The sequence below is a fragment of the Fusarium solani genome (genome assembly GCF_023522795.1).
Source record: "Fusarium solani strain SB1 chromosome Unknown bctg00000006, whole genome shotgun sequence".
NCBI classification, from domain to species: Eukaryota; Fungi; Ascomycota; class Sordariomycetes; order Hypocreales; family Nectriaceae; genus Fusarium; species Fusarium solani.
The window spans coordinates 1677237-1699513 of record NW_027072151.1 but is presented as its reverse complement, the minus strand read 5'-3'; the positions used below and the strand labels follow the sequence as shown (position 1 = coordinate 1699513).

Below are 22277 nucleotides of genomic sequence, written 5' to 3'. Positions count from 1 at the left end.
TCACCAAAGAGCGAGCACAAGCAGAACGAATATCATCGCATACTCGTTGCATTTGACGATGCTGCCTAGAAATTCTCATTCTCTTCTTTTCCCTTTCACCCTCCCCTTCCGTTTTGTGATACTTCCATCTCGCGTCCCGTCGCCATGTCGTCCTCTAAATCTGTCATGAACCTGGCGCGTGCGTGACCTTGAGCTCTTGTGTTACTTGTTGCTTGCTGACGGGCTATTAGGGGATGTGAAATCAGCCTCGCTCAAAGAACGAGAAAAGGCTGTCGATGGTATGAAACATCCTTGATTCATCATTTCATGGGCTCACAAGTGTTTCAGAGCTGGCTAGTCTTCTCAATCCGCGGAATCGATCTGCGAATCTGTGAGCGACACCACTCTCACCCACACTTTGTCTGCTAACAGCTTGTGAGTTCCGACCTTGGCGACAAAGGCTACCATGAGATCTTCGAATCCATCTTCAGCTTTGTGATGCGCGAGAAGCCCAACCTACGCAATAGATCAAAGTCCCAAGCCACGTCGAATGCTGCTGCATCCCGTCTCTCGAAATGTGCCGCCGCTGTGCGGATGGCAGCAGGACGCGGCGTGTCTAAGCTCGGACGAAAGACATTACTTGCAGTCGTGGATCACATCACCCAAACCCTAGGGCAGAAAGATGACTTCGTGCCTCCGTTACTTCAGGACTACATCAAAGCGTTGACCGAGGTGCTCTCACGACCGGCCCATGTAGAGATGCTCGCTCGGAGAGGTGGTGAGAAATGGGGAGAGTGCGTTGACTTTCTCCTCGATGTTGCTCAGTTCATGCTCCCAGATGAAGAAGAAGCTACTACCACTCTGACGTTGGCCCGGGGATCCCCAGCTCCAGGGTCGGGGTACGGCCGGTCTACTGGACGTTCGACTCCATCGACCCAGAGTCAAAGAAGAGTCGCTCCCGGAGAAGGCGGTCCGTTGAAAGATGTACTGGAAGGGCTGTACCATCTGGTCACCGCCGGCAATGCGCCGTTGCTACGACGGTACGCGGAGATCACTGAGGTGGTGCTGAGAGTCTTGAGCTTGAAGCAGCTCAGCCTCGGCTCCTTGCAGACTCTGGCATTTGCCATCATCAATGTGCTTTTCTCGGAAACCCATGCCGACGACCTAGCACATTCGTGCTCAATGGTGCAAAACCTCCTGCCGTTGATGAGCTACTGGTGGCGATCTGAAAAAGTTTCGCAAGACGAAGTCATCAGGGCGTTGAGAATTGAGATCTCTAGGAGTATCTTTCTCACGCACCTGCACATCGAGCATCTGGTCATCAACTCATCAGATCAAGGCGTCCGCCTGGATGTCGAAGACCTGGTCGAGAATCTTTGGAGTGAGTACTCCAAGCGCAGTGAAGCCTTTCGATTACAGCTGAGCGACATTACCTTCTCTACATCCTCTCTTTCGAAATATGGCCTTCAACTGGATGTTTTTGGCCTGCGCCCCCACAATGTGTATGGAGAAGGCCACTGGGCGGTTGTGCAGAATCTGGCATTCCTTGAACGTATCATGGTACTTTCCAACGAGAAACATCAAGAAGCAGCCCCGGAACATGACGAGCAGCGGCGGAAGAGGCGCCGTATCCGCCTCGACATGAGTCGTATCAGACTCAAGTTGAAGCTCACCGATGTAGCGGTTCGACGGACAGCCTTACAACTGGTCCCGTTTCTTCTTGCAAGCAACTCGCTAAGCCGTGACGAGTTGCTTGACTTGTTGCCGGACCTGGTAGCTTTGGCGAGTGACAAAAACCCCATAACAGCATCTTGGGCCCTCGTCGCCTCAGCTAGGTAAGCACAACTCCCGGCATATACCGATAGACGACTTACTGTTTCAGTTGTATATCCTATTGCGAGGACTGCCACGACCAAGCAGACATTTGGAGACAGCTATGGCATTTAGCTACAAGGTCTATCAGTCTACCAGGCACAAGCCGGGCGGCCTGTGTTCTGTTGCATGCCATTCTCGAGGCAGATGTTTTGCCATATCACACCGTCTCTGAGGATGTCAACGGCATCGTCACAACTGCCGACGTCAGCGGCCCCAGTGTTTTGTGTGATGCGTCCATCAGCCTGATGTTTCATGTACTTCATCTTCGGAATGCTAGGATCCCAAGTGCCAGCCAAAGCACTTGCCATCACATCATCCGTTGGATATTTCTGCGATGGAACCCAAGTAAGCCCCTCAACCTCATATAAGGTAGACTTCCTAACAGAGCAACAGACGAATCCACTTTCGCCTCCTATCACTCTCTACACGTCCAGCCCATAGAGCTTGTGAACCTGGTTCGGGCTTGCTGCGGGACTTCAGAGTTGAAGCTGGTTACTCAAACGGTCACCTCAGGAGGCCCTCTGAGTGAAACATGGAACTCGTTGGGCGAGATTGAATCATTCAGTCGATACATACTCCTTCTTAAGGACACACCAGAAAAGTCCAAGACTGCTGGTCGCTGTACCTATTTTCAGTCAACGAACCCTCCACCACTGGCCGATGCCAACACTCGTTACGCTTCTAGGAAGCTAACACTTGAGCTTTTCTATCCGAAGCTCGGCGAACTAGCCGAACTTTGCACAGCTTGGACCAAGAGAATGAATGAAGGTGGTGTGCAGATTTCGATTGATCGCTTTCAGAGCCTCCTCTCAGCCTGCTTGACGGGTACCCTGTTGCTTTCGCAGATCAGCGACCTCAACTCAACCCAGTCCTCGTCTGTGGAGTCTACTCTGATGGAGATTCTAGAGAAAGGATTGGATGCTGCTCTGACATCTGTTGAACCTATGGCGTTCGCCGATTCTGTCCTGCGCGCAGTGAGGCCCATGATGCCCGATCTGACCACAGCGAATCTCAACCAGATGCAGGGGAACAACACTGGTCTCTTGCGTCTGTTAGTAAAGGTTTGGTCCGTGATTGAGGACCGAAAGAGCCAGCAAAGTTCCGGGAACGATGTCGATTTGATGGATATTGACGAAGAGTTTGAGTCGCAGAGTAGTAGAGCGAGCCTTATTTTGACACCCGCAGCGATTCCACGATTCAATATCCAACTACGGATGGATTCCCGGGCATTTTACACAGAGACCAAAGCTCGGCTACAGTTTCTGTCCATTCTCAACGACGATATCGGCCAGATCGGCCTCGTCCCTGATGCCTTCGTCGAGCATCTGATCAACATGCCCGATGATGAACTCCTGCTGTGTCAAAACTTCTTGTTCGAGATTTTCAACTCTGACCTCATCATTACCCCAGACAATGCCCTGGCTGTGATTGAAAGACTGGGAGAATGTGTCAGTGAGAGGGACTACCAGTATGCCGAGGTTGCCCTGAGTACTTGCATCGGGGTTATTGATGGTCTTCATTCCATCTGGCTGAACGACACACGTCAGCTCTCGGACAGAGTTGGCGACCTTTACTATCACTTCGTCAAAGTGTGCCTTCCATCAAACATGCTCTCGCCCAGAACCCAGATATCGATGATTCGATTGCTCTTCACCCTTCTGCGGGCCAACTCGGACTATGGCAAGGATCAAGGTCTGGACTCCTCCCGAACCTGTCTTCTCTACATTCTCAAGAACGGCCCCATGTCTGTCAAGTATGCTATTTCCGAAAAGATCGCTGACGTTTTCGATCTCTTCATTCTCAAACTCCACGATGAAATATTCGTGGACGTTTTGGACAACCTGCCTACCGACCCTGCCGACACTACGGGCATTGCCTTTCGACTGTTGGTGTTATCAAACCTCGCCTGTCGATGGTCCACTTTGCTTCGGAGATGTACCTACCACATCTTTGAAACCCCGGGGAAGATACCAGTCTCCACGGAGTACGCGACTCGTTGCTTGCTTAATGTGTCTCGAACCCTGCAATTGGAATCTCCCAAGGTCTTGTTTCGGCTGTTCTCTCGTCAGTTGCTGTATACCTGGCTGGAGTGTGATCCTATCGAGGACATTCCATTCTCCATATTCGGGTTCTCAACCTTAGGTGATCTTCTCAAGTCCGCCCAAGCTGAAGCAATTGGCTTGACCGTCATGCGTGGGCAAGACGAGGCGTCTGCAGAAGTTGCTCGCTTATTGGGAACCTCCGAAAGCGACCTTATCCGTGAAAACTTTGCAACCGCTATGGCCTACAGCATGATTTTCGGCGACTCCAATGGAGGCGATGACAAGGAGAGGGGCGAGGCTCATATCAAGAAGGTCCTTGGCCGCCAATTATATCTTGAAGCGATGTACCTCGACTTCCTCGGAGTTGGGGCCCTCTTCTTTGATCTCATTGACCAAGAGAATTCCATGGAGAAGGTCTTTGCGAGATTCAAACTTGATTATGCTGGAGAAATCATGAGTGCTATCAAGGCCATTTCTCACTCTCCTGCCGAGTTGCCAGCCAACCAACAACCAATGTTCAAGGCAAAGTATCTCATCAACGAACTTCACAGGCTCTGCCAGAGCAGCGAGTTCCAGTTCCATGATCTTTGGTCGCCCCCTGTGGTTGTTTTCATCGCTCGCACGCTCCTCAACACCGTGCACCCTGCTCTGGGGCCCCTTCATGCCTGTTCTGTCCTCCGCAAAGTCAGGATTTTGATCTGCCTAGCTGGCCCGGTTGCTCTAGAATCGTACCCTCTGGAGATGTTGCTTAACGCGACACGTGAGTTTATCGTGGATTCAGAATGTGCGGATGATGCCTTGGGGATCAGCCAGTATCTCCTTGCCGAAGGCGCAAAGCACCTCAGCACAAACCCCTCGTTCCTTGCTGGCTATGCATTATCAACCCTGGCCTCCCTTCGTGTCTTTTTGGAATCGAGCCAGTCCAGTACAACACAGGAGAGTCAGTTCAAAGCCACCATGAGCAAGGCTGAGAAGTTCCATGGGTGGTTTAGCAAGTACCTGGAAGAATACGACTCTCCGATGTTTAAGAATCTCGAACAGCGCGAGGCTTTCAAGTCAATCACACAATCCGCCGCTCGTATCCGGTCTTCGGGCAACGCTGAGCGAGGCACTGCAGAGAGCAAGCTGCTGCTGGACATCTTGGATGATGGTGGCTCGGAATACCAACTTCTTAATGACACTTCGCGTCAGCTCGCTCTTGGCCTTCTCTGCGGCGACTTCAGTATCCCCCTATCGAGCAGGGACGACATCATTGAATCCGACCAGGATGCGCTCAAGCATGCCGCGGCTGTGTGGAAGAGCTGCGATACGCAAAATCTGAGCGATGAGTATCTGGCATGGGCAGGGCGAGTAGTCGGCCGATCCTTCTCGGCATCAGGCGGGATTCCTACGGACATCCTTCGCGAGTCACATCTTGCTCGTTACCAAAAGATTGCACCGGATTCTAATGGCTCAGAAATTGGGATCCTTCGTCTTCTTCAGGATTTGACTTCAAGCACCGACTCTGTGACAGCAGGGTTGGCTGAAGCAGCGCTACGAACCGCCGTCTCCGATTCTACCATGAATGGCGACGATATATTGATTGTGGCTTGTCAACAAGGCCTCTCAGAGTCCCTTCTACAAACATCCCAGTTGGGTCCATACCGGTCTCCCCCGTCTGATAAAAGAGCTGGAACTCCAACATCGTCGATAGATGGACAAGCTGTGTGGGCAGAGGACATCACGTCAAAGAACTGGCTTCCGAACCTGAGCGCCTATATGGCCAAGTCTGTTGAGGAATCCATCATGCTCAAGATTCTGCCCCCTATTCTTGCCAAAGTTGAGCACTTCGCCGAGAGTGCATTCCCATTTGTTGTTCATCTTGTCCTCTCCTCTCGGATCAATCAGCAGACATCTCTCAAGCGTCAGCTATCTTCTTCTATCAAGGAGTGGCTTCAATGCACAGCGCCTGCAGCCAAGGACAACTTGAAGTTGCTCATCAACACCCTCCTGTACCTCAGGACCCAGGAGTACCCAAGAGAATCATCAATCGCTGATCGATCACATTGGCTCAACATCGACTATGCTCTGGCTTCTGCGTCGGCATCGCGATGTGGAATGCACAAGACAGCCTTGCTCTTTGCTGAACTCGTTTCATCCGAAACCACGCGGTCCTCTCGTCGGTCTTCGGCAGCGGCAGCGAAGGAAACCGACATGAGCGAGACTCTACTCACAATCTTTGAAAACATTGATGATCCCGATGCTTATTATGGGCTGCCAGAGGAGGCCAACCTCTCAAAGGTTCTCGCTCGCGTGGAGTATGAAAATGATGGGCCCAAGAGTCTAGCCTTCAGAGGCGCCCAATATGACAGCAACATTCGTCTCGGAAATCCCATTGCCCAGTCCGATGGACAAGCTTTGGTGAAGGCACTGAGTACGCTTGGCTTGTCTGGACTCTCAAACTCTCTACTTCAAGTACAGCAGAACCTGGAATCATCGCCAGCTTCTCTTGAAAGTACCTTTAGCACAGCAAGAAAGTTGGAAATCTGGAATCTGCCTGCCCCGACGAGCAATCATCATGCAGTGACTGTTTACAAAGCCTACCAGAGTATTCATCAGGCGACAGACATTGGAGTTGTTCGAACGGCCGTACATGATGGCTTCACACGCACCATGAGCAGCTTGACTGCACATGGTCTCAATGCGACAGCCTTGAGGAAACGACTGGGAGCACTGGCCTCCTTGACAGAGCTAGATGACGTCCTTGGTGTCTCTGACACTGCGGAAATGGAGGGCATTCTCAGCAAATTCAAGAGCCGAAGTGATTGGATGCGAAGCGGACTGTAAGTAACCTGACAAGTTTGCAGACGAAAATGCTAACTCTTCCTAGTTACGACAGCGTCAGTCAGATCCTGTCTTGTCGTGGAACCACCATGAGCATGGTCAGCCAGCAGAACGCCCTTCGAAGCAACCTGAAGCTTTCTGCGGCTGCAGCAAGACAAATGGAGGTGGAATCGATGATCACGGCATCTGGAGTCTATCGGTATCACCAGGCGACTCAGGAGAACTTAAACCTATCTACCAGCCTCACCAACCTCGTTGCACCTTGTGCTTCACTGGATCTCCACGTGGATGCCGCAATCAACATTGAAGCCGCCAACTCGCTCTGGGATTATGGGGAGATGAGCACCTCTATCCGCATGCTTCAGAGCATTGAAAGGGACTCTTCTCTCCAGAAACAAACTATCCCAGTCAGTCGCTCAGACTTGCTTTCAAAAATTGGTTTCCAGGTCTCTGTTGCTCGCCTCGAGAAGCCGCACGACATTCAAAAGAAATACCTAGAACCGGCCTTGAAGGAACTTAAGGGCAAAGGTCAAGGACGGGAGGCTGGCATGGTTTACCACCAGTTTGCCATGTTCTGTGATCAGCAGCTCCAGGATCCTGACGGCCTGGAAGACCTGACAAGACTTCAGGGGTTGAAGAAGGCAAAGAGCGACGAAGTGTCGGAACTCAAGTTGCTGATCTCCACTACGAGGGATTCTCAGTTGAAGAACCGATACTCGCATGTGCTGAACAAGGAAAAGCAGTGGCTAGACCTTGATGAGCAAGAGCTGCGACGAGTTGAGCACACTCGTAGCGAGTTTGTGCGTCTGAGTCTCGAGAACTACCTCTTGTCTCTCATCGCTTCCGACGAACACAATAACGATGCACTGCGTTTCACAGCCCTTTGGCTCGAGCGATCAGAAGAGGAGATGACCAACAAAGCAGTCATGAAGTCTGTTTATGACGTGCCAACAAGGAAGTTTGCAGGGCTCACCAACCAGTTGACATCCCGACTCCAAGACAATGACACTGCCTTCCAAAAGATCCTTTTGGAGTTGGTCTACAAGATTTGCGTGGACCATCCCTACCACGGCATGTACCAGATTTGGTCAGGAACCAAGGCAAAGGCCCAGCAGAAGGACGAGGTTGCGGTCAAGCGTGTCAGGGCTACAGATCGAGTGGCCAAGCGACTCGCCGAGACGCAGTCCGTGGCCAGCATCTGGCTCTCCATCGATAAGACGAGCAAGTACTACCATGCTCTGGCCATGGATCGCAACCCAAACAAGTACAAGTCGGGTGCCAAGATCGCACTGAGAGATTCAACTCCAGGCCACAACCTCGTCAACTGCTTGGCCAAGTACCGCATCCCTTCTCCAACCATGCACATTGAGCTTTCTGCAACCAAGGACTACACAAAGGTGCCCATCATCTCCAAGCTGGAGCCGACCATGACGATCGCCTCGGGTGTCAGTGCACCCAAGATCATTACGGCACTTGGGAGTGATGGTGTGCGGTACAAGCAGCTTGTCAAGGGTGGACACGACGACCTACGCCAAGATGCAATCATGGAACAGGTCTTTTCGGCTGTATCGTCTCTACTGAAGCTTCATAGGACAACCCAGCAACGCAATCTGGGTATCAGGACGTACAAGGTGCTCCCGCTCACGGCATCTTCTGGACTGATCGAGTTTGTCCCAAACACGGTACCACTTCACGAATTCCTCATGCCTGCGCACGAGAGGTACTATCCTAGGGACCTGAAGGGCTCTCAATGCCGTAAGGAAATCTTTGGAGTTCAAAGCCGGACAGTCGAGACTCGCATCAACACGTATCGCAAGGTTACGGAAAAGTTCCACCCGGTCATGAGGTACTTCTTCATGGAGCACTTCATGGACCCCGATGAGTGGTTTGTCAAGCGGCTGGCATACACAAGGAGCACTGCGGCGATATCCATGCTTGGTCACGTCCTTGGTCTTGGTGACCGACACGGTCACAACATTCTCCTGGATCACAAGACTGGAGAGGTTGTCCACATCGATCTGGGGGTGGCATTCGAAGCTGGCCGTATCCTGCCCGTGCCAGAGCTGGTCCCTTTCAGGTTGACAAGAGATATCGTGGACGGAATGGGCATCACTAAGACAGAAGGCGTCTTCCGAAGATGTTGCGAGTTTACTCTGGACGCTCTACGAGAAGAGCAATACTCCATCATGACTATTCTCGACGTGTTGCGTTACGATCCCCTCTACACTTGGTCCATCTCGCCACTGCGGCTCGCGAAGCTACAAAAGGCAAGACACAACGACGACGGCGTCATGGACGACGAGCAAAGCGAAGCAGAAACGAAGAAGGGCAAGAAGACGGGGGGCCATGTCAACGAGCCATCTGAGGCCGACCGTGCCCTGGAGATTGTGAGGAAGAAGCTCTCCAAGACCTTGAGCGTGACGGCCACGGTCAACGATTTGATCAACCAAGCGACGGATGAGCGAAATTTGGCAGTTTTGTATTCTGGTAAGTCTCTGCAGAGTATACCTAAGTGAAGTGGGAACTATGAAGCTAACATGATCTAGGATGGGCGGCATATGCTTGAGTGCCTAGCGAAAACTGCCTGTAAGAGAATGGGTGACATGGACTTGGATGGATAGACGCGGATCAAGAAATAAATGAGACACCAGAACGTCAAGAAGGTTGGTTATCTAGCTCCTCTCAAGTATAATACTTAGCTAAAGATGTATCATAATAAAGACAAAGCTTTAGAGCTTCTTTTCTTATTTTTATTATACTCTATCTATGATCTTTAGAGGATACGCTAAAGAGTTGTTTCTTGACCCGTGGACCGCTGTGACGGCGCCGTGTTCGGAGTTAGGCGTGGTTAAGCTCTGTAGCTCCAGGACCAACAAGGGCGCTCCAAGGGCTATCTTATCGCACCTAACAGCGCTGAATGACATGAGGTAATCAATTGCCCAGCTTTAGCTTCTCTCATTCAGACTCGATCGAAGCATCAACATCCTGATTTATCAACGTCATATCTTGTACTTTTCATCGACAGAATAAAGCGAATGATCGTCATTAACTGCCCTTGCACCGTGTCTGCTTTCACAAGCCCCAGCTATCGCAATTCACCGAAACCGCGCCGGACAGCCCGAGCATCCGAGGCCTGAGTGACAGCTCCATCACAGTTGTTCCAGGCCTCCCCCGTCGTCGTTATCGCTCCATGCAACCCGTGGCAGTCGAATCAAACTCTCCCTCCCGGCGCAGGCCGCGGCTCGACTCGTCCTCCTCCTCCTCACCGCCTCCCATCGCCGCCTCTAAGAGAGCGCGCTTCGAAGCCATGACGAGCGCCAAAGCGCGGGGCAAGCTCCCCGAGACCGTCGACCTGACCCAGCCGCCCTCGGCCTTCAAGCCCTACACGGGGGCCAAGAAGCTGGTCATCAAGAACCTGCGGGCCCCGACGAGTCGTGATGCGCAGGTTGCCGAGTACTACGTGCGCACCGAGAAGGAGCTCAAGGACGCCCTCGACTCGGTGTTTGCCGGGAAGACGCCCGATGTTCCACTTGAGAGGCTATACAGAGGAGTCGAGGACGTTTGCCGGAAGGGAGACCCAGCAAAGGTGTACCGGATGGTCAAGGACAGGATTGAGGCGCATTTGCAACGGATAGTGCATCCGAGGATAGGACGGAATGGAGGTGTCTCGAACCTCGATACTCTCAGGAGCGTGTTGGCAGAATGGAAGATTTGGAATGGTCAAACAGTACGCCTAGCAGTAAATCAGCTGCAGCTACTATCCAGCTAACTCTCTTGCAGATATTGATCCGCTCGACGTTTAGTTTCCTCGATCGGACATACCTGTTACGAGAGAACCTTTCATCTATCAACGACATGGCCATCAGCCAATTCCGGAGGATGGCCTTCCCTTCGCAGGCTCTCGCATACGAGAGTTCTCATGGGAGCAAGACAATTGCAGGAATGTGCGAGTTGGTTGAGTATGACCGAAGGGACAACGATCAAATGGACTCGGCTCTCCTCAAAGACTCGATGATGATGTTGCACGTTCTGGGCGTCTACGTCAAGCACTTTGAACCGATCTTCCTGCAGCAATCCGAGGTCTACTTCAAGGAGTTTGGCGAGGCATGGAGCACTTCAAGCCTCAAGGACTACATCCGAGTGTGCAAGAAGCTGCTGCACAAGGAAAACTACCGCTGCATCGTGTATAACCTTGATAGCACCACGGAGAAGCAGCTGATGGACTCTGCTCACTCGCATCTGATTGACCATTATTCGGACAAACTCCTGAACAGCGGCAATCTTGCCAAGTTGCTGTCTGATAGAGAGGTCGACTCTATGAAGGCATTGTACGACTTGCTTCGATTATCAGGCATCCAGAAGAAGATGAAGACACCGTGGGGCGACTATATCAGAGTGACAGGAGCTGCGATCATCGGCGATAAGGAGCACGGGGATGAGATGGTTCTTCGTCTCTTGGAACTGCGACGGTCGCTTGACCTGATGATTCGAGATGCGTTTGACAAGGATGAGGACTTCCTCTGGGGCATGAGGGAGGCTTTCGGGAAATTCATGAATGACCGAAAAGTGTCGTCTTGCTGGGATACAGGAACTTCCAAGATTGGCGAGATGACAGCCAAGTACATCGACATGCTTATGCGGGGCGGTTTGAAATCATTACCCAAGGAGCTTCTCTCTGATGCCAAGGATCGAGCGACGGCGGAGAAGCATGGTCAGGCCAGCACTGGTGACGAGGATGCTGAACTTGATCGGCAGTTGGATCAGGCTCTGGAACTGTTCCGTTTCATTGAGGGCAAAGACGCTTTTGAAGCATTCTACAAGAAGGATCTCGCTCGACGGTTGTTGATGGGACGAAGTGCAAGCCAAGATGCTGAAAGGAACATGCTCACCAAGCTCCGAAGCGAATGCGGCTCCAACTTTACCCACAACCTCGAGCAGATGTTCAAGGACCAGGAGATTGCCAAGGATGAGATTGAAGCGTACAAGGAGTGGTGCCAGGGTAGCACCGAGCGCAAGTCGCCTTTGGATCTTCAGGTCATGATCCTCTCAGCTGCGGCCTGGCCGACATACCCTGACACTCGTCTCAACCTCCCTGACGAGGTGGCAACTCAGATTGAGCGGTTCGACCAGTACTACAAGAACAAGCATACGGGTCGGGTGTTGACGTGGAAGCATTCGCTGGCTCACTGCGCGATCAAGGCTACGTTTGCTAAGGGCACCAAAGAGCTTCTTGTATCGGCTTATCAGGCTGTTGTGCTCATGATGTTTAATAGCCTCCCGAATGATGGCTTCTTAGCTTATGAGCAGATTGCCACGGGCACTGGGCTTCAAGGCGGCGACCTCGATCGCACATTGCAGTCCCTCGCATGCGGCAAAGCACGGGTGCTCACCAAGCACCCCAAGGGTCGTGAGGTCAAGCCCACAGACACATTCACCTTCAACAAGACATTTACGGACCCTAAGTACCGTGTTAAGATCAACCAGATCCAGCTGAAAGAGACAAAGGAGGAGAACAAGGCAACACACGAGAGGATCGCTCAGGACCGTCGGTTTGAAACACAAGCAGCCATTGTCAGGATTATGAAGAGCCGCAAGTCTATGGGCCATGCGGAGCTGGTGGCCGAAGTGATCAACCTGACCAAGAAGAGAGGCAGTGTAGAGCCGGCAGCGATTAAGAAGGAGATCGAGAGGTTAGTCAAATATTGTGACCATGTGTGGAGAGTGCTAACAAGAGGCATAGTCTCATCGAGAAGGACTACATCGAGAGGGAGGGCAATGCATACGTGTATCTGGCGTAAGGTTCGGTAGGTTGGGTATATTTTATTATCTGATGATGTAGATGATGGGCTACGAGGCCCAAAGACGACAAGGGCTATAATTATGAGTCAGAAGCAGAGGATAGATCGGTATTCAGCTGCTATGAATGTCCAAACTGTGCAAAAAAGTGACTGCCTGTGCAGGAAGAGGGATGGGAGTCGAACGTCGTGTCTTGGAGCAAGAGTTCAGGGGCCAAAAAAGAGCGAAGCCAGGGGGGCCATGGAGGATAAGGTAAGAATTTAACAGAAGTCAAAGTTTGTCAACTGAGCTACTTCGCTGATGGAAGAGATGATTATTTTGGTATATAAGGAGGAGATGCGTGGTTGAAGTTGGCTGGTGATTGGTGATGCGAGGGATGTGGTGGAGTTGGTTGCCTGGAGGGCTGAGGTCTCATGCCTGCCGTTTCGGGTAATGACCTTGGAGTAAGTCGTGACCACCTTCGTTGAGCAGAGAGCCCAGATTTTCGTCTCTTCTCCATCGCCTTCATCTTTTCCAAATTCCGTCTTTCCATCTACATGTCATGTGACAGTAGATGGACTGAGGTTGCTATTGATCGCAGTTCAGCCGGAGTCCAACTTCCAACATGATGGAGGCAACGAGGCTCAGCTGCGAATAGCCACCGTTGGCTTAGACCTGCACAGCAAATGACAACCGTCGGATCGAATCAGTTGCAGAGGTGACCACTGACGGCACCTATCGAACCCCAGTCTGCACGCCTCATCTGCAGAGCGAGTCCAAAACGCCCTGCAAGATGCCCCGCCAATGCCCCCCTCTCCTCTCGCGGCCTTATATCCAGCGAGCCCATCATGATCCCATCAACGCAACCTCACTCTTTCCAATCTATCTGATACGCCATGGAGCCTGTTTCTTTGGCTTTCGGTGTCGTCTCTCTGGGTATGCAGCTTGTCCAGACAGCTGCTGCCATCAGGGAGCGCATCGATGCCTACAAGTCAGCGGCCAAAGAGCTGTCGACCCTATCTGACAAGCTGGACGACATTGAAGCCATATGCTACTCTCTTGAAGCAGCCTTCGGCTGTTGTGAGCAGGCACCCAAACCCTGGGACGCCATGCTACTAAAGAAGCTGCATCGCACTATGAGTGACTGCCGGGACAAAGTTTCACGGTTATACGACATCATCAACAAGATTACCTCGTCTCAATCAAATAGGCACATACCACTAAACACCACGGGGGCACGTTTTCTTCAGTACAGGAGTACAATACGGAAATGCAATGACGAACTGGACCAGTCTCTCACTTCCCTCCACTTACACATGACAACCAATATCTTGTAAGTCTTGTATCTTTGTTTGAAACCAGAGCTTACAGGCTGTAGAGTTATGAATCTGCGACCACTACCACAAGCCTGCGACTCACTCAGTCTGAATGTTACCACGACCACACAAGTTGAAACCAACATGAAGAACAGTGTCGACTCAGCAGTCATAAAGTACCGAAAGAGTCGAGCAAGGCAAGACGTACAAACTCAGACGTGGAACTTGTCACATTCCGCATTATATCGTCTCGAAAGGACAAAAGTACGAAAGGTGAAGCAGTCCAAGTCTTCCCCCGCTACGGTTCAAGAAGAGACCTCGTTCCTCATCGGTTCGCCACTTCTGGGACTATACGCAAAGCTCTCACTCCAACGTGGATCGCTTAGTCCTTTATCTGTTTCACTGCGGTTTCCCCATATATACACCTTCGCCTCCGACTCGTGGTTCTTGACGGATATTGCGAGGGCTTTCAGAATGGACAGCGTTGGAAAATTGCAGCATATCTTTGATCAATACTCCATCACCCCTTCTACGAGCTTGGCTTTGGTAGATTCAACGTCGAACAAAACTGACACGCTGCTGGGAGTGAGTAAGGCTTTCATAGATCTGAAGGTACATGTGCTAACTGGGCATCTAAGTTGGCCATTTCGAACAAGGCAAACCGCATTCACGACTTCCTAATCGATCAGTGTCCCAGCTTACTCCATGAACGGTCAGTCAAGAGCCCATCTTACCAAGCGTTATTGCTATCTTGCAAAGCTAATGGCGAGGGCACAGGCGGCACCTCCCCGTCGCCTATGGCATGCTTTATGGACCCGCGACAGCCGATAGTAGCCTTGATGATATTTGTGCGCGTGCGAGCGCTTACATCGACATGCGAGGTGACGCCCTTGAACCTAGCGAGTTCTATGCTCTACTTCAGGGCTGGTGGTCTCCGACGCTCATGGGTTTCCTCGTCGACACTTGCAAGCAGCATTTCCCAGGAGAATGGGAGCCCTTTAACAGATATCTCTGGAACCATATATTCTGTTGTTTTGAGAAAGCATGCGACCACTCAATCATTACTATCCAGGAGGTCGACAGGGATATAATGGTCGAATTTGCAGATCTTACGCGACAAGTAATTTCTGATGGGTTAGATATCCACTGCAACATGACTCATGAGCTGTCAGTCCATAGACTGAATTCTGCTCTACAATGCTTGGTCGATTCCGGTGCGGGAGAAGATGAGACTCTCTTCTATTGCCATCAGTGGGTTGAGATGTTGCACCAAGCTGGCGTTGATGTTGATATCTACCTCGAGAGAGAGATACAAGCTTTACGTGCGGCCTGGGACTCCAATGTTGAGGGCGAGGCTTATATCCGGGAGTTGAAAGTCGAGGAGTATATGGGCAGAAGCCTTCCCACTTGGGTCATGTCATTTGCTGCCACAGATGCTCCTGAGTTGTTCTCAGAATTCCCTCACCTCACCTCATGGGATTCCTTTGGGTACATCATTCCAGGCAAGAAGAGTCCGGGAGACATTTACCGCATGGCAGATGGACCCAAGCCACATCAGGGTTGGAAGCAAGTTTTGCAGGTATCTGGCGGAGTTGTGCATCCACCTCTCGAGCGGTGGTCGCTTAACTGGCACCGACCCCCAAGACCTTTGGATGAAGAAGGCAGGAAATTGGTTGAGGGGCTTTCTTATGCATGCGACTTGATGGAGAGCCGGTTCGAGCGAAAGAGACTGAAGATGTTGCGCAAGGCTGGATATATGAGGGAGTTTGCCCCATTGAGGTTTAAAGAAAGAATCCCTGGGACGTGGGTGGAATAGGAGGCGTATCTTGGAGAGGTTACCATCAAGTTGCTTGGAAACCAACTTTTTTACTAATTGGTTATCTAGAAACTGTGTTTGATGAGCACTCTTTGACTCAGAGCAAGATTGATGTATGAAACAGTATGAGACGTGGTGATACATTGAAGCGACATGTGCCCCTATTCCACGTTCTATATACACTCTAGTATACTGTAGTACGCATCCTTAACGCAACTTGTTCATCGCGTCTTGATCCTTCGGAAACGGGTAATCTTGGATCCATCGCTGAGATCTTGTTGTATCTGCTCATGCTTGTAACCAAATACAAGCGGTGAGAGAACAAATCGGAGCACATAGTAGATGATTCCCAGCAGCAGAATCATGACGGCGACAAAAGGTGACAGCCAGTAGGGCAACGAAGTATTTCCCTTGCCACTTGGAGGACGAATAAAGGGCATCACGAGGAGGAACTGGAGGTAACTATTAGCTCACTGCTCCTAACAAAGAGTTGAAGCGACTCACAATGTTGCTGACTACGAAAAAGCCAATGACAGGCCAAGGAGCAGGGAAAGGCGACGTAAAGTTTTCGCTCTTCTTGAGGCGGAGCTTGACCAAACCGATGACAATGGCGAGATGCATGATTGTTCCTGGGTAGGACGACAAGCTGACGATGAAGTTGAAGGCGTCGCCAGCGGGAGGCGCACAGACGAAGAGGATGGTGACACCAAGATGGAGAGCGAGTGCTGTGATGGGAGTCTTGAAGGGTCTGTTTTCCATGAAGAAGTTGGAGAAGGGGAGAACGCCGTCCTTAGCCAGTTCTTGAATGATTCGTGCTATCAAGAATTAGCCATGGCGTAAAGAACCATTGATATGAGGACAACTTACGGACGGTGAAGGCAATTCCGAGAAGATGGCCAAGAGCTGAGAGGGCGACTAGAGCAGGCAGGGCTTTGACGGCAGCTGTGTCTCCAAACATGTTTCTGAAGAGGCTGGCGGCGACGGTGACCTGGACGGCCTTGAAGTCTTCCTTGGAGACGGCAGCGAACTATTTGGGTTGTCAGTCAGAGTTGAAGTAGTTGAACAACAAGGGTGGATGTACATAGGCAATGTTGGCGAGAATGTAGAGAACAGTGACTGTTCCCATTGACAGTGGAAGGGCCAGCTTGAGCGTCTTTTGAGGGTTGCGGACTTCTGACAAGACCTAGTTGTACGCCAGTAAGCAAGGGATCAAGCAAATCACACAGTGGACACTCACAGCGTTGATGTTGTCATAACCTCCAAAAGCAAAAATAACTTGCAGAATAGCAGTACCAATGTTGTACCCATTGTTAGACGTGCCCTCAAAGCCGTTGGAAAAATTGTGAGGCTGGTCGACCTTGAGATGACCACCCAATGCAGCAAAGCCGCAACACACGATGAAAAAGAGGGTAAAGATCTTGACGACAGACAAGAGATCCGATATCCATCTTCCGATTCGAGGTGTCACGGCGTGAACTCCGCATGAGAAAAAGGCTCCTGCGATGGCGACGCCACGGAGCTTCCACGTTGTTGACTCAGCGCCGGCTGCGACAAGGAGATATGAGGAGAAGGTGATGGCGTTGCTCGCGGATACCTCTGGGATCTTGTAAGTCTTGTGCTATGTGAAAGTAGAGGATGGATCGAACTTACGCAGAAAGACGCAGAAAAAGACGTAGATACACGTCTGCATCAACCGAGGACTGTATGATCTCTCAAGATAGTTCTTGATACCACCAGATCTCGGAATAGCTCCACCAAACTCGAGCATAACAAACGTTCCGCAAGTAGCAACAGCTGCTCCAATAATCCAACACATGAGAGACATTCCAACACTTCCAGAGAGTTTGAAGATGCCACTAGGGGTTGAAAAGATTCTAGAAAGGATTAATCACTGGTTCATATTCTGGGCTGGAAGTGTACATACCCGGCACCAATCATCTTGTTGATAATCAGCGAGGCAGCGCCAAATACGCCGATGGTCCGCTCTTGGAGAACATGGGACTCGTCGATTCCTAGAGTGGTTGACTTTCCTTCCCTTTCGCTGTCGTCCCCAGATGAACGGACAACTGGGGCAACTAGAGGGTGTTAGTTGGAGAACAGGTTTAGATAGACAGTGTTGTACATGCCTTGAATGCCATCTTCATCTTTACCAGACATTTTGAACTTAAAAAAATCTAGAATTTTCCCTCAAAAGCAAGATAAACAGAGCATGAACCAGTTCTCCGACTTGAGGCTCTGAAGATCCTCTCGAGTTAAATACCTTATAACCTCCCACTGTGGATCTCTACAAACACGAAACTAGGATGACCTTGATTCCCCTTTCGGCCATAGGTGACCCGTTTCTCGGGTGTATAGTTGCCGTCTGCAGGGGACTACTACGTAGTATGCTGACCGTGCCAAGCACGCAATGTTGGAGTTGCCATGTCGTGCTCCTAGGGGTCGGAGCCAACCCGACGCGCCTCTACACCGTCCCACGGATATACTAGGCATCAGAGTGGAGTTGTAACCACGAGATGAAATCCACATATGCGCGGGCTTTTCGTAACAGACTTGATATTTCCTTTAGTCACAGACGTTGTAGAGTTGGTCGTTGGAAAGTCGTGCTCGACGCTAAGAATTCCGTGATGCGGTTATCCCACCCGGAGAACCCCTCTCGTTGGACATCATGTCTATAAGGGGAAGTATGTATCGGTGATAATTCCCGGGGAGAGACGAGATCTTTCTCCGGTGTCTTATTTAGTACATAATAGGGCCCTTTTTTTTTTCCTACTCGGGGAGATATTCACGGCTTCGACTATCCGAAACCCCCGTCGGGAGAAGCATAGACATAAGCTTGGTTCTTTTATATGACCCCCAGCATCACGTCATCAGGATCGATTCCCATTTCTGGAACTCGGCATTATGACGGTTGACTTGACACCTTTCGATGTTCCCGGTGCCCGGATATACCATGGCAACGCCCTGCCATGTGGCCTCCAGGTCCAAGGCGATGCCCCCCCGTCGCCGAGTCTGTCAATTCCCTACGCGAGTTTGCAGAGTCTGGGAAGTTGCAGGAGCTGCTGGATCGTCACGGCGCGGTGCTGATCCGTGGCTTTGGACATGCGTCGGCCAAGACTTTTTCGGATCTTGTTTGCGCTGCCGAGGAGGCGAGGGGATATCATCCATTTGAGCAGATTGGTTTGGCTGGAAAGAGAACTCAGGTCGCCAAGAACATTTGGACTGCGAACGAGGGATCTCCCTTGACTCGGTTCTACCAGCACAATGAGGTCTGTGATAGTTATGGTTGAGTTGCTCTGCAACTAACACAACTCAGTATTCACGGTACACACGATTCCCTTCCAACATCCATTTCTACTGCGCAAAAAAGGCACCCAAAGGTAACTAGAAAGTTCAACTCACCCAAACCCACCACTAACACTACTTTACAGGAGGCGCCTCCCCCATAGCCCACAGCGCCAACGTCTACGAAAAGGTCAAGGCAGAGATCCCAGAGCTGGTGGAAGAGGTCAACAAGCGCGGCCTGGGCATGAAAATGGTGTTCCGAGCGCCGGGCAAGGAGAGCAAGGTCAACTCGTTCAACTGGGCGGGCAAGTTTAGCTTTGGACAGGAGCTCGCGCCGGGCGACGATGAGGCGACGACGAGGGCCAAGGTGGAGAAGCAGGTTCGAAGGCTGACGGACGATTTCAAGTGGAATGAGGATGGGAGTCTTGAGCTGACGCAGCATATCCCTGGTGAGTTGTCTTTGTGTTGTTGGTTGAGGTTCAGTGCTGATGATGTGTGTAGGCCTTCGAAGGGCGCCCTCAAGTGGCAGACCAGTATGGTTCAATGGACTTGTCGGAAGACATGGTATTACTAGGGATATTGGCGCCCTAGATCCGCCTTACATTGGACGAGACGGCATGACTTGTGACTTTTCCCTCTACCCTTGACTCAGTTAATCAACTGACGGGAGCCAGACCTACCCTGTGTCTACGGCGACGACACGCCAATTCCCCGAGAATATCTCGACAAGCTGATCGATGTCATTGACAAGGAAGAGATCCACGTTGTTCTCGAAGAAGGCGACATCCTCTTTGTCGACAACTTTCAGGTCTCTCACGGGAGGGAGCCCTGGGAGGGAGATAGACAGATCTTGGTGTCCATGTGGGAAGGGCCAACTTCGATTGGAGTTTACTAGTCTCGATTAAACTAACTCCTGTTCCCGCATAGTATGAGCACCAAAGTTGGTTGGTTAGTGACTAGCTACTAAAATAGACCCTCACACAGCAGCCGTCAATAGTTGCACGACACCTGGTGCCCAACACAAATTCAGCTCAGCCAACAACAACTCCAATTCGCTGATGAATGCAAACACCGTCGTATTAGGAATAGTCCGCTGGGTCCATCCCGTCGACGTGGGCCATTCTGATTCCCCGCGTAAAACAGTAATTACGCTTGTCTTGACTGGCGGTGAAGCGAGAGCGCGCGCGTTCCTGGAATGCCGAATAATTCAGGCCATGAGACAAGGTCGAAACGAGAGCAGTCGCTTCTGCTCCCTGTGGAGTTTTAAACCTGTCAAGGAAAGGATTGTACTTTTCTAGAGGTACGCGCCTGTATACCCACATTGCTGTGAAATGTCCATCTGCTAACCTTCTCTAGAAACGTTTGACGGTTTAAGGCTTTGCATATGATTGCAAGGGCTATTGATTCCCTGCTGTTTTATATCGTCTCTCGCCGTGCCTAATGAGTCATTGAATTGGGCACATATACCAACAGCCTTCTTTGATTCAATTTCTTGGCAGGCACTGCAGCTTATTATTACCTGAACTCTGCCCAGGACCGAATCTCGTCGGGAATAGGGCCAGCCTCATACTCAAGCTGGTGGTACCTAGTCACACCACGCGCTCCACAACCTTACCAGCCATGAGCGACATCTCCGAGACATCCTCTCGCCAGATCAGGCATGGAAGATCAGACATTATGGGCGACGAAATGACCATCTCTGAAGCCTCCTCCCACAGAAGCAGGCATGCCCGATCGGATAGTTCTCGGGCTGAGATAAGAAACATGATGAAGAGCATCGAGAGGAAAAGGGGTTCGACAGATGAACACATACTCGCTGTCGTCCGAGCAAGAAGTGTCGAGGGTCTTCTTGAAAAGTACAATCAGAGCCAACCTTCAAGTCGTAAGCTCATTGGAAAAGCCAAGGGTAGATCGTTCTCTTCAGCTTGAATCATAGGATAATACTGACTGGACTAGAACGATCCGCTGTCACCGTCACTTGTCTGGACCACCTACAAGCCTGGATCGAGCACATCACCAACATCATCAAGTGCCGCAAGATCAAGATCATAGTCAGCTGCCTGGTGGATGACCTCAACATGCACATCGAGAAGCGAGTCCGCAAGCTCGAGCTGTACCGTTGCGGCTACGGTGAAAACGCCGACCTCAACAACTTTGTAACCGGCTGGTCGACATACCGGGGTATTAGATTCGACGAGTGGGACGGCCAGGGCGACAAGGAGCTTTGGTTCGGTCCGGGTATGGCTATCAAAGTCGATCCGCGGAGGAGTAGCTTGTGGTCGCCGACGGACAGCTCGTTCACGGCCAACAACGAGGACAAGGATACCCTGCGGAGGTACTTTGAGGGCCTCCAGAGCATACCGATGGAGGGCAACTGGTGGCAAAAGTGGAAATCGGCCATCTCCTTGATCCTGGGCGTCCTCGGCGGAGGAGCCAAGCTCGCAGTCTCGATGAATGTGACGGCCGCGGGCGCCTACATTCACTACCAATCATGGACAGGGTCATCGGTCAAGTTGGGCTGCGGTGGCATGAAGGCCTCGATGGAAGCGTCCGGGGGCGCAGTGCTCGTCGGGGCGGGGATAGCGGCGGCCGTCTACTTCATCCCGTGGGACGTTGTACTTGGCTGGATGGATAGCCTGTTCTCGTGGCTGTGGGAGGGCTTCAAGTCCATGGTGAGCAAGTTCTGGGAGTGGATGAAGAGCTTCTGGGCCAGCAACCCGACCAAGGAGCAGCAGATGCAGGTCGGGATACCTCGTCCGATGGGGTTCTGAAGTTTTGAAGGACTTGTTAGCGCACGTTTGTCATGTTGGTGAGGGTTTGGTTGCTGGATATTCTCTTGGGTTGCAACAGTACGAGGGATGTATGACTTGAGTCGGTCAACAACCACAAGCCGTACACTTTTCAGCGTAAGGATGGGTTTCTTATAGATTGCTAGATATCAGACTATTGGAAAAATTGGAGTTAGGGGCGACAATCCTCACTTTAGCTATACACTATCCTTGTAGATTTCGAGAGGCAGTGACGACAAGGCAAATCTTAGTTCGCCTTGTTGACTGGGGTCAAGCATATTCGACATGAGACTTGAAATACAGGGCTGTGCAATCATCAACTGGGCAACAATGAGTTGCTGTGTTGGCAAAGCCATTAAAGACATGATGCCCTCGCCGAATGCTCGAACAAGTCGAGGACAGGCTGGACGCTCAGTTGCCGGGCATGCCATAGTATCCCATCTCGAGATGGCTCCTGAGTGACACACTCACATCGCAACCATCACGATTGAGTACAACGAAAAAGAGGCAAGGCAACCAGCCTCATACCCCGCCAAGTCCTCTGCCTTGTCTGAACCCCTAGCCCTCCAACCCTCCCTTA

General features: G+C 51.2%; 6 protein-coding genes across 6 annotated transcripts; 5 read left to right on the top strand and 1 right to left on the bottom strand.

Moving 5' to 3' along the window:
- Window positions 1-144: 144 nt before the first annotated feature.
- MRS44_010252 (uncharacterized protein) lies at window positions 145-9285 on the top strand (the record flags this gene model as incomplete). Its single annotated transcript, XM_046276482.2, has 8 exons — window positions 145-178; window positions 231-278; window positions 328-370; window positions 420-1814; window positions 1862-2199; window positions 2248-6718; window positions 6766-9206; window positions 9266-9285. The coding sequence occupies 8 exons, from the start codon at window positions 145-147 to the stop codon at window positions 9283-9285; spliced, it is 8790 nt and encodes a 2929-aa protein (XP_046131307.1).
- A 624-nt stretch (window positions 9286-9909) lies between these two features.
- On the top strand, window positions 9910-12517 carry MRS44_010251 (uncharacterized protein; the record flags this gene model as incomplete). Its single annotated transcript, XM_046276483.2, has 3 exons — window positions 9910-10446; window positions 10500-12409; window positions 12460-12517. 3 exons carry the CDS (start codon window positions 9910-9912, stop codon window positions 12515-12517), a joined length of 2505 nt encoding a protein of 834 aa, XP_046131308.1.
- Window positions 12518-13390: 873 nt separating this feature from the next.
- MRS44_010250 (uncharacterized protein) lies at window positions 13391-15626 on the top strand (the record flags this gene model as incomplete). The annotated part of the gene is made up of 4 exons (XM_046276484.2): window positions 13391-13827; window positions 13873-14395; window positions 14449-14522; window positions 14588-15626. The coding sequence occupies 4 exons, from the start codon at window positions 13391-13393 to the stop codon at window positions 15624-15626; spliced, it is 2073 nt and encodes a 690-aa protein (XP_046131309.1).
- Window positions 15627-15847: 221 nt separating this feature from the next.
- Window positions 15848-17783, bottom strand: MRS44_010249 (uncharacterized protein; the record flags this gene model as incomplete). The annotated part of the gene is made up of 8 exons (XM_065620051.1): window positions 15848-16078; window positions 16131-16441; window positions 16494-16653; window positions 16708-16809; window positions 16864-17222; window positions 17277-17500; window positions 17551-17701; window positions 17777-17783. 8 exons carry the CDS (start codon window positions 17781-17783, stop codon window positions 15848-15850), a joined length of 1545 nt encoding a protein of 514 aa, XP_065476240.1.
- Window positions 17784-18592: 809 nt separating this feature from the next.
- Window positions 18593-19803, top strand: MRS44_010248 (uncharacterized protein; the record flags this gene model as incomplete). The annotated part of the gene is made up of 5 exons (XM_046283691.2): window positions 18593-18892; window positions 18940-19003; window positions 19055-19357; window positions 19410-19532; window positions 19583-19803. The coding sequence occupies 5 exons, from the start codon at window positions 18593-18595 to the stop codon at window positions 19801-19803; spliced, it is 1011 nt and encodes a 336-aa protein (XP_046131311.2).
- A 725-nt stretch (window positions 19804-20528) lies between these two features.
- On the top strand, window positions 20529-21679 carry MRS44_010247 (uncharacterized protein; the record flags this gene model as incomplete). Its single annotated transcript, XM_046269913.2, has 2 exons — window positions 20529-20814; window positions 20865-21679. 2 exons carry the CDS (start codon window positions 20529-20531, stop codon window positions 21677-21679), a joined length of 1101 nt encoding a protein of 366 aa, XP_046131312.1.
- Between the last annotated feature and the right edge of the window lie 598 nt (window positions 21680-22277).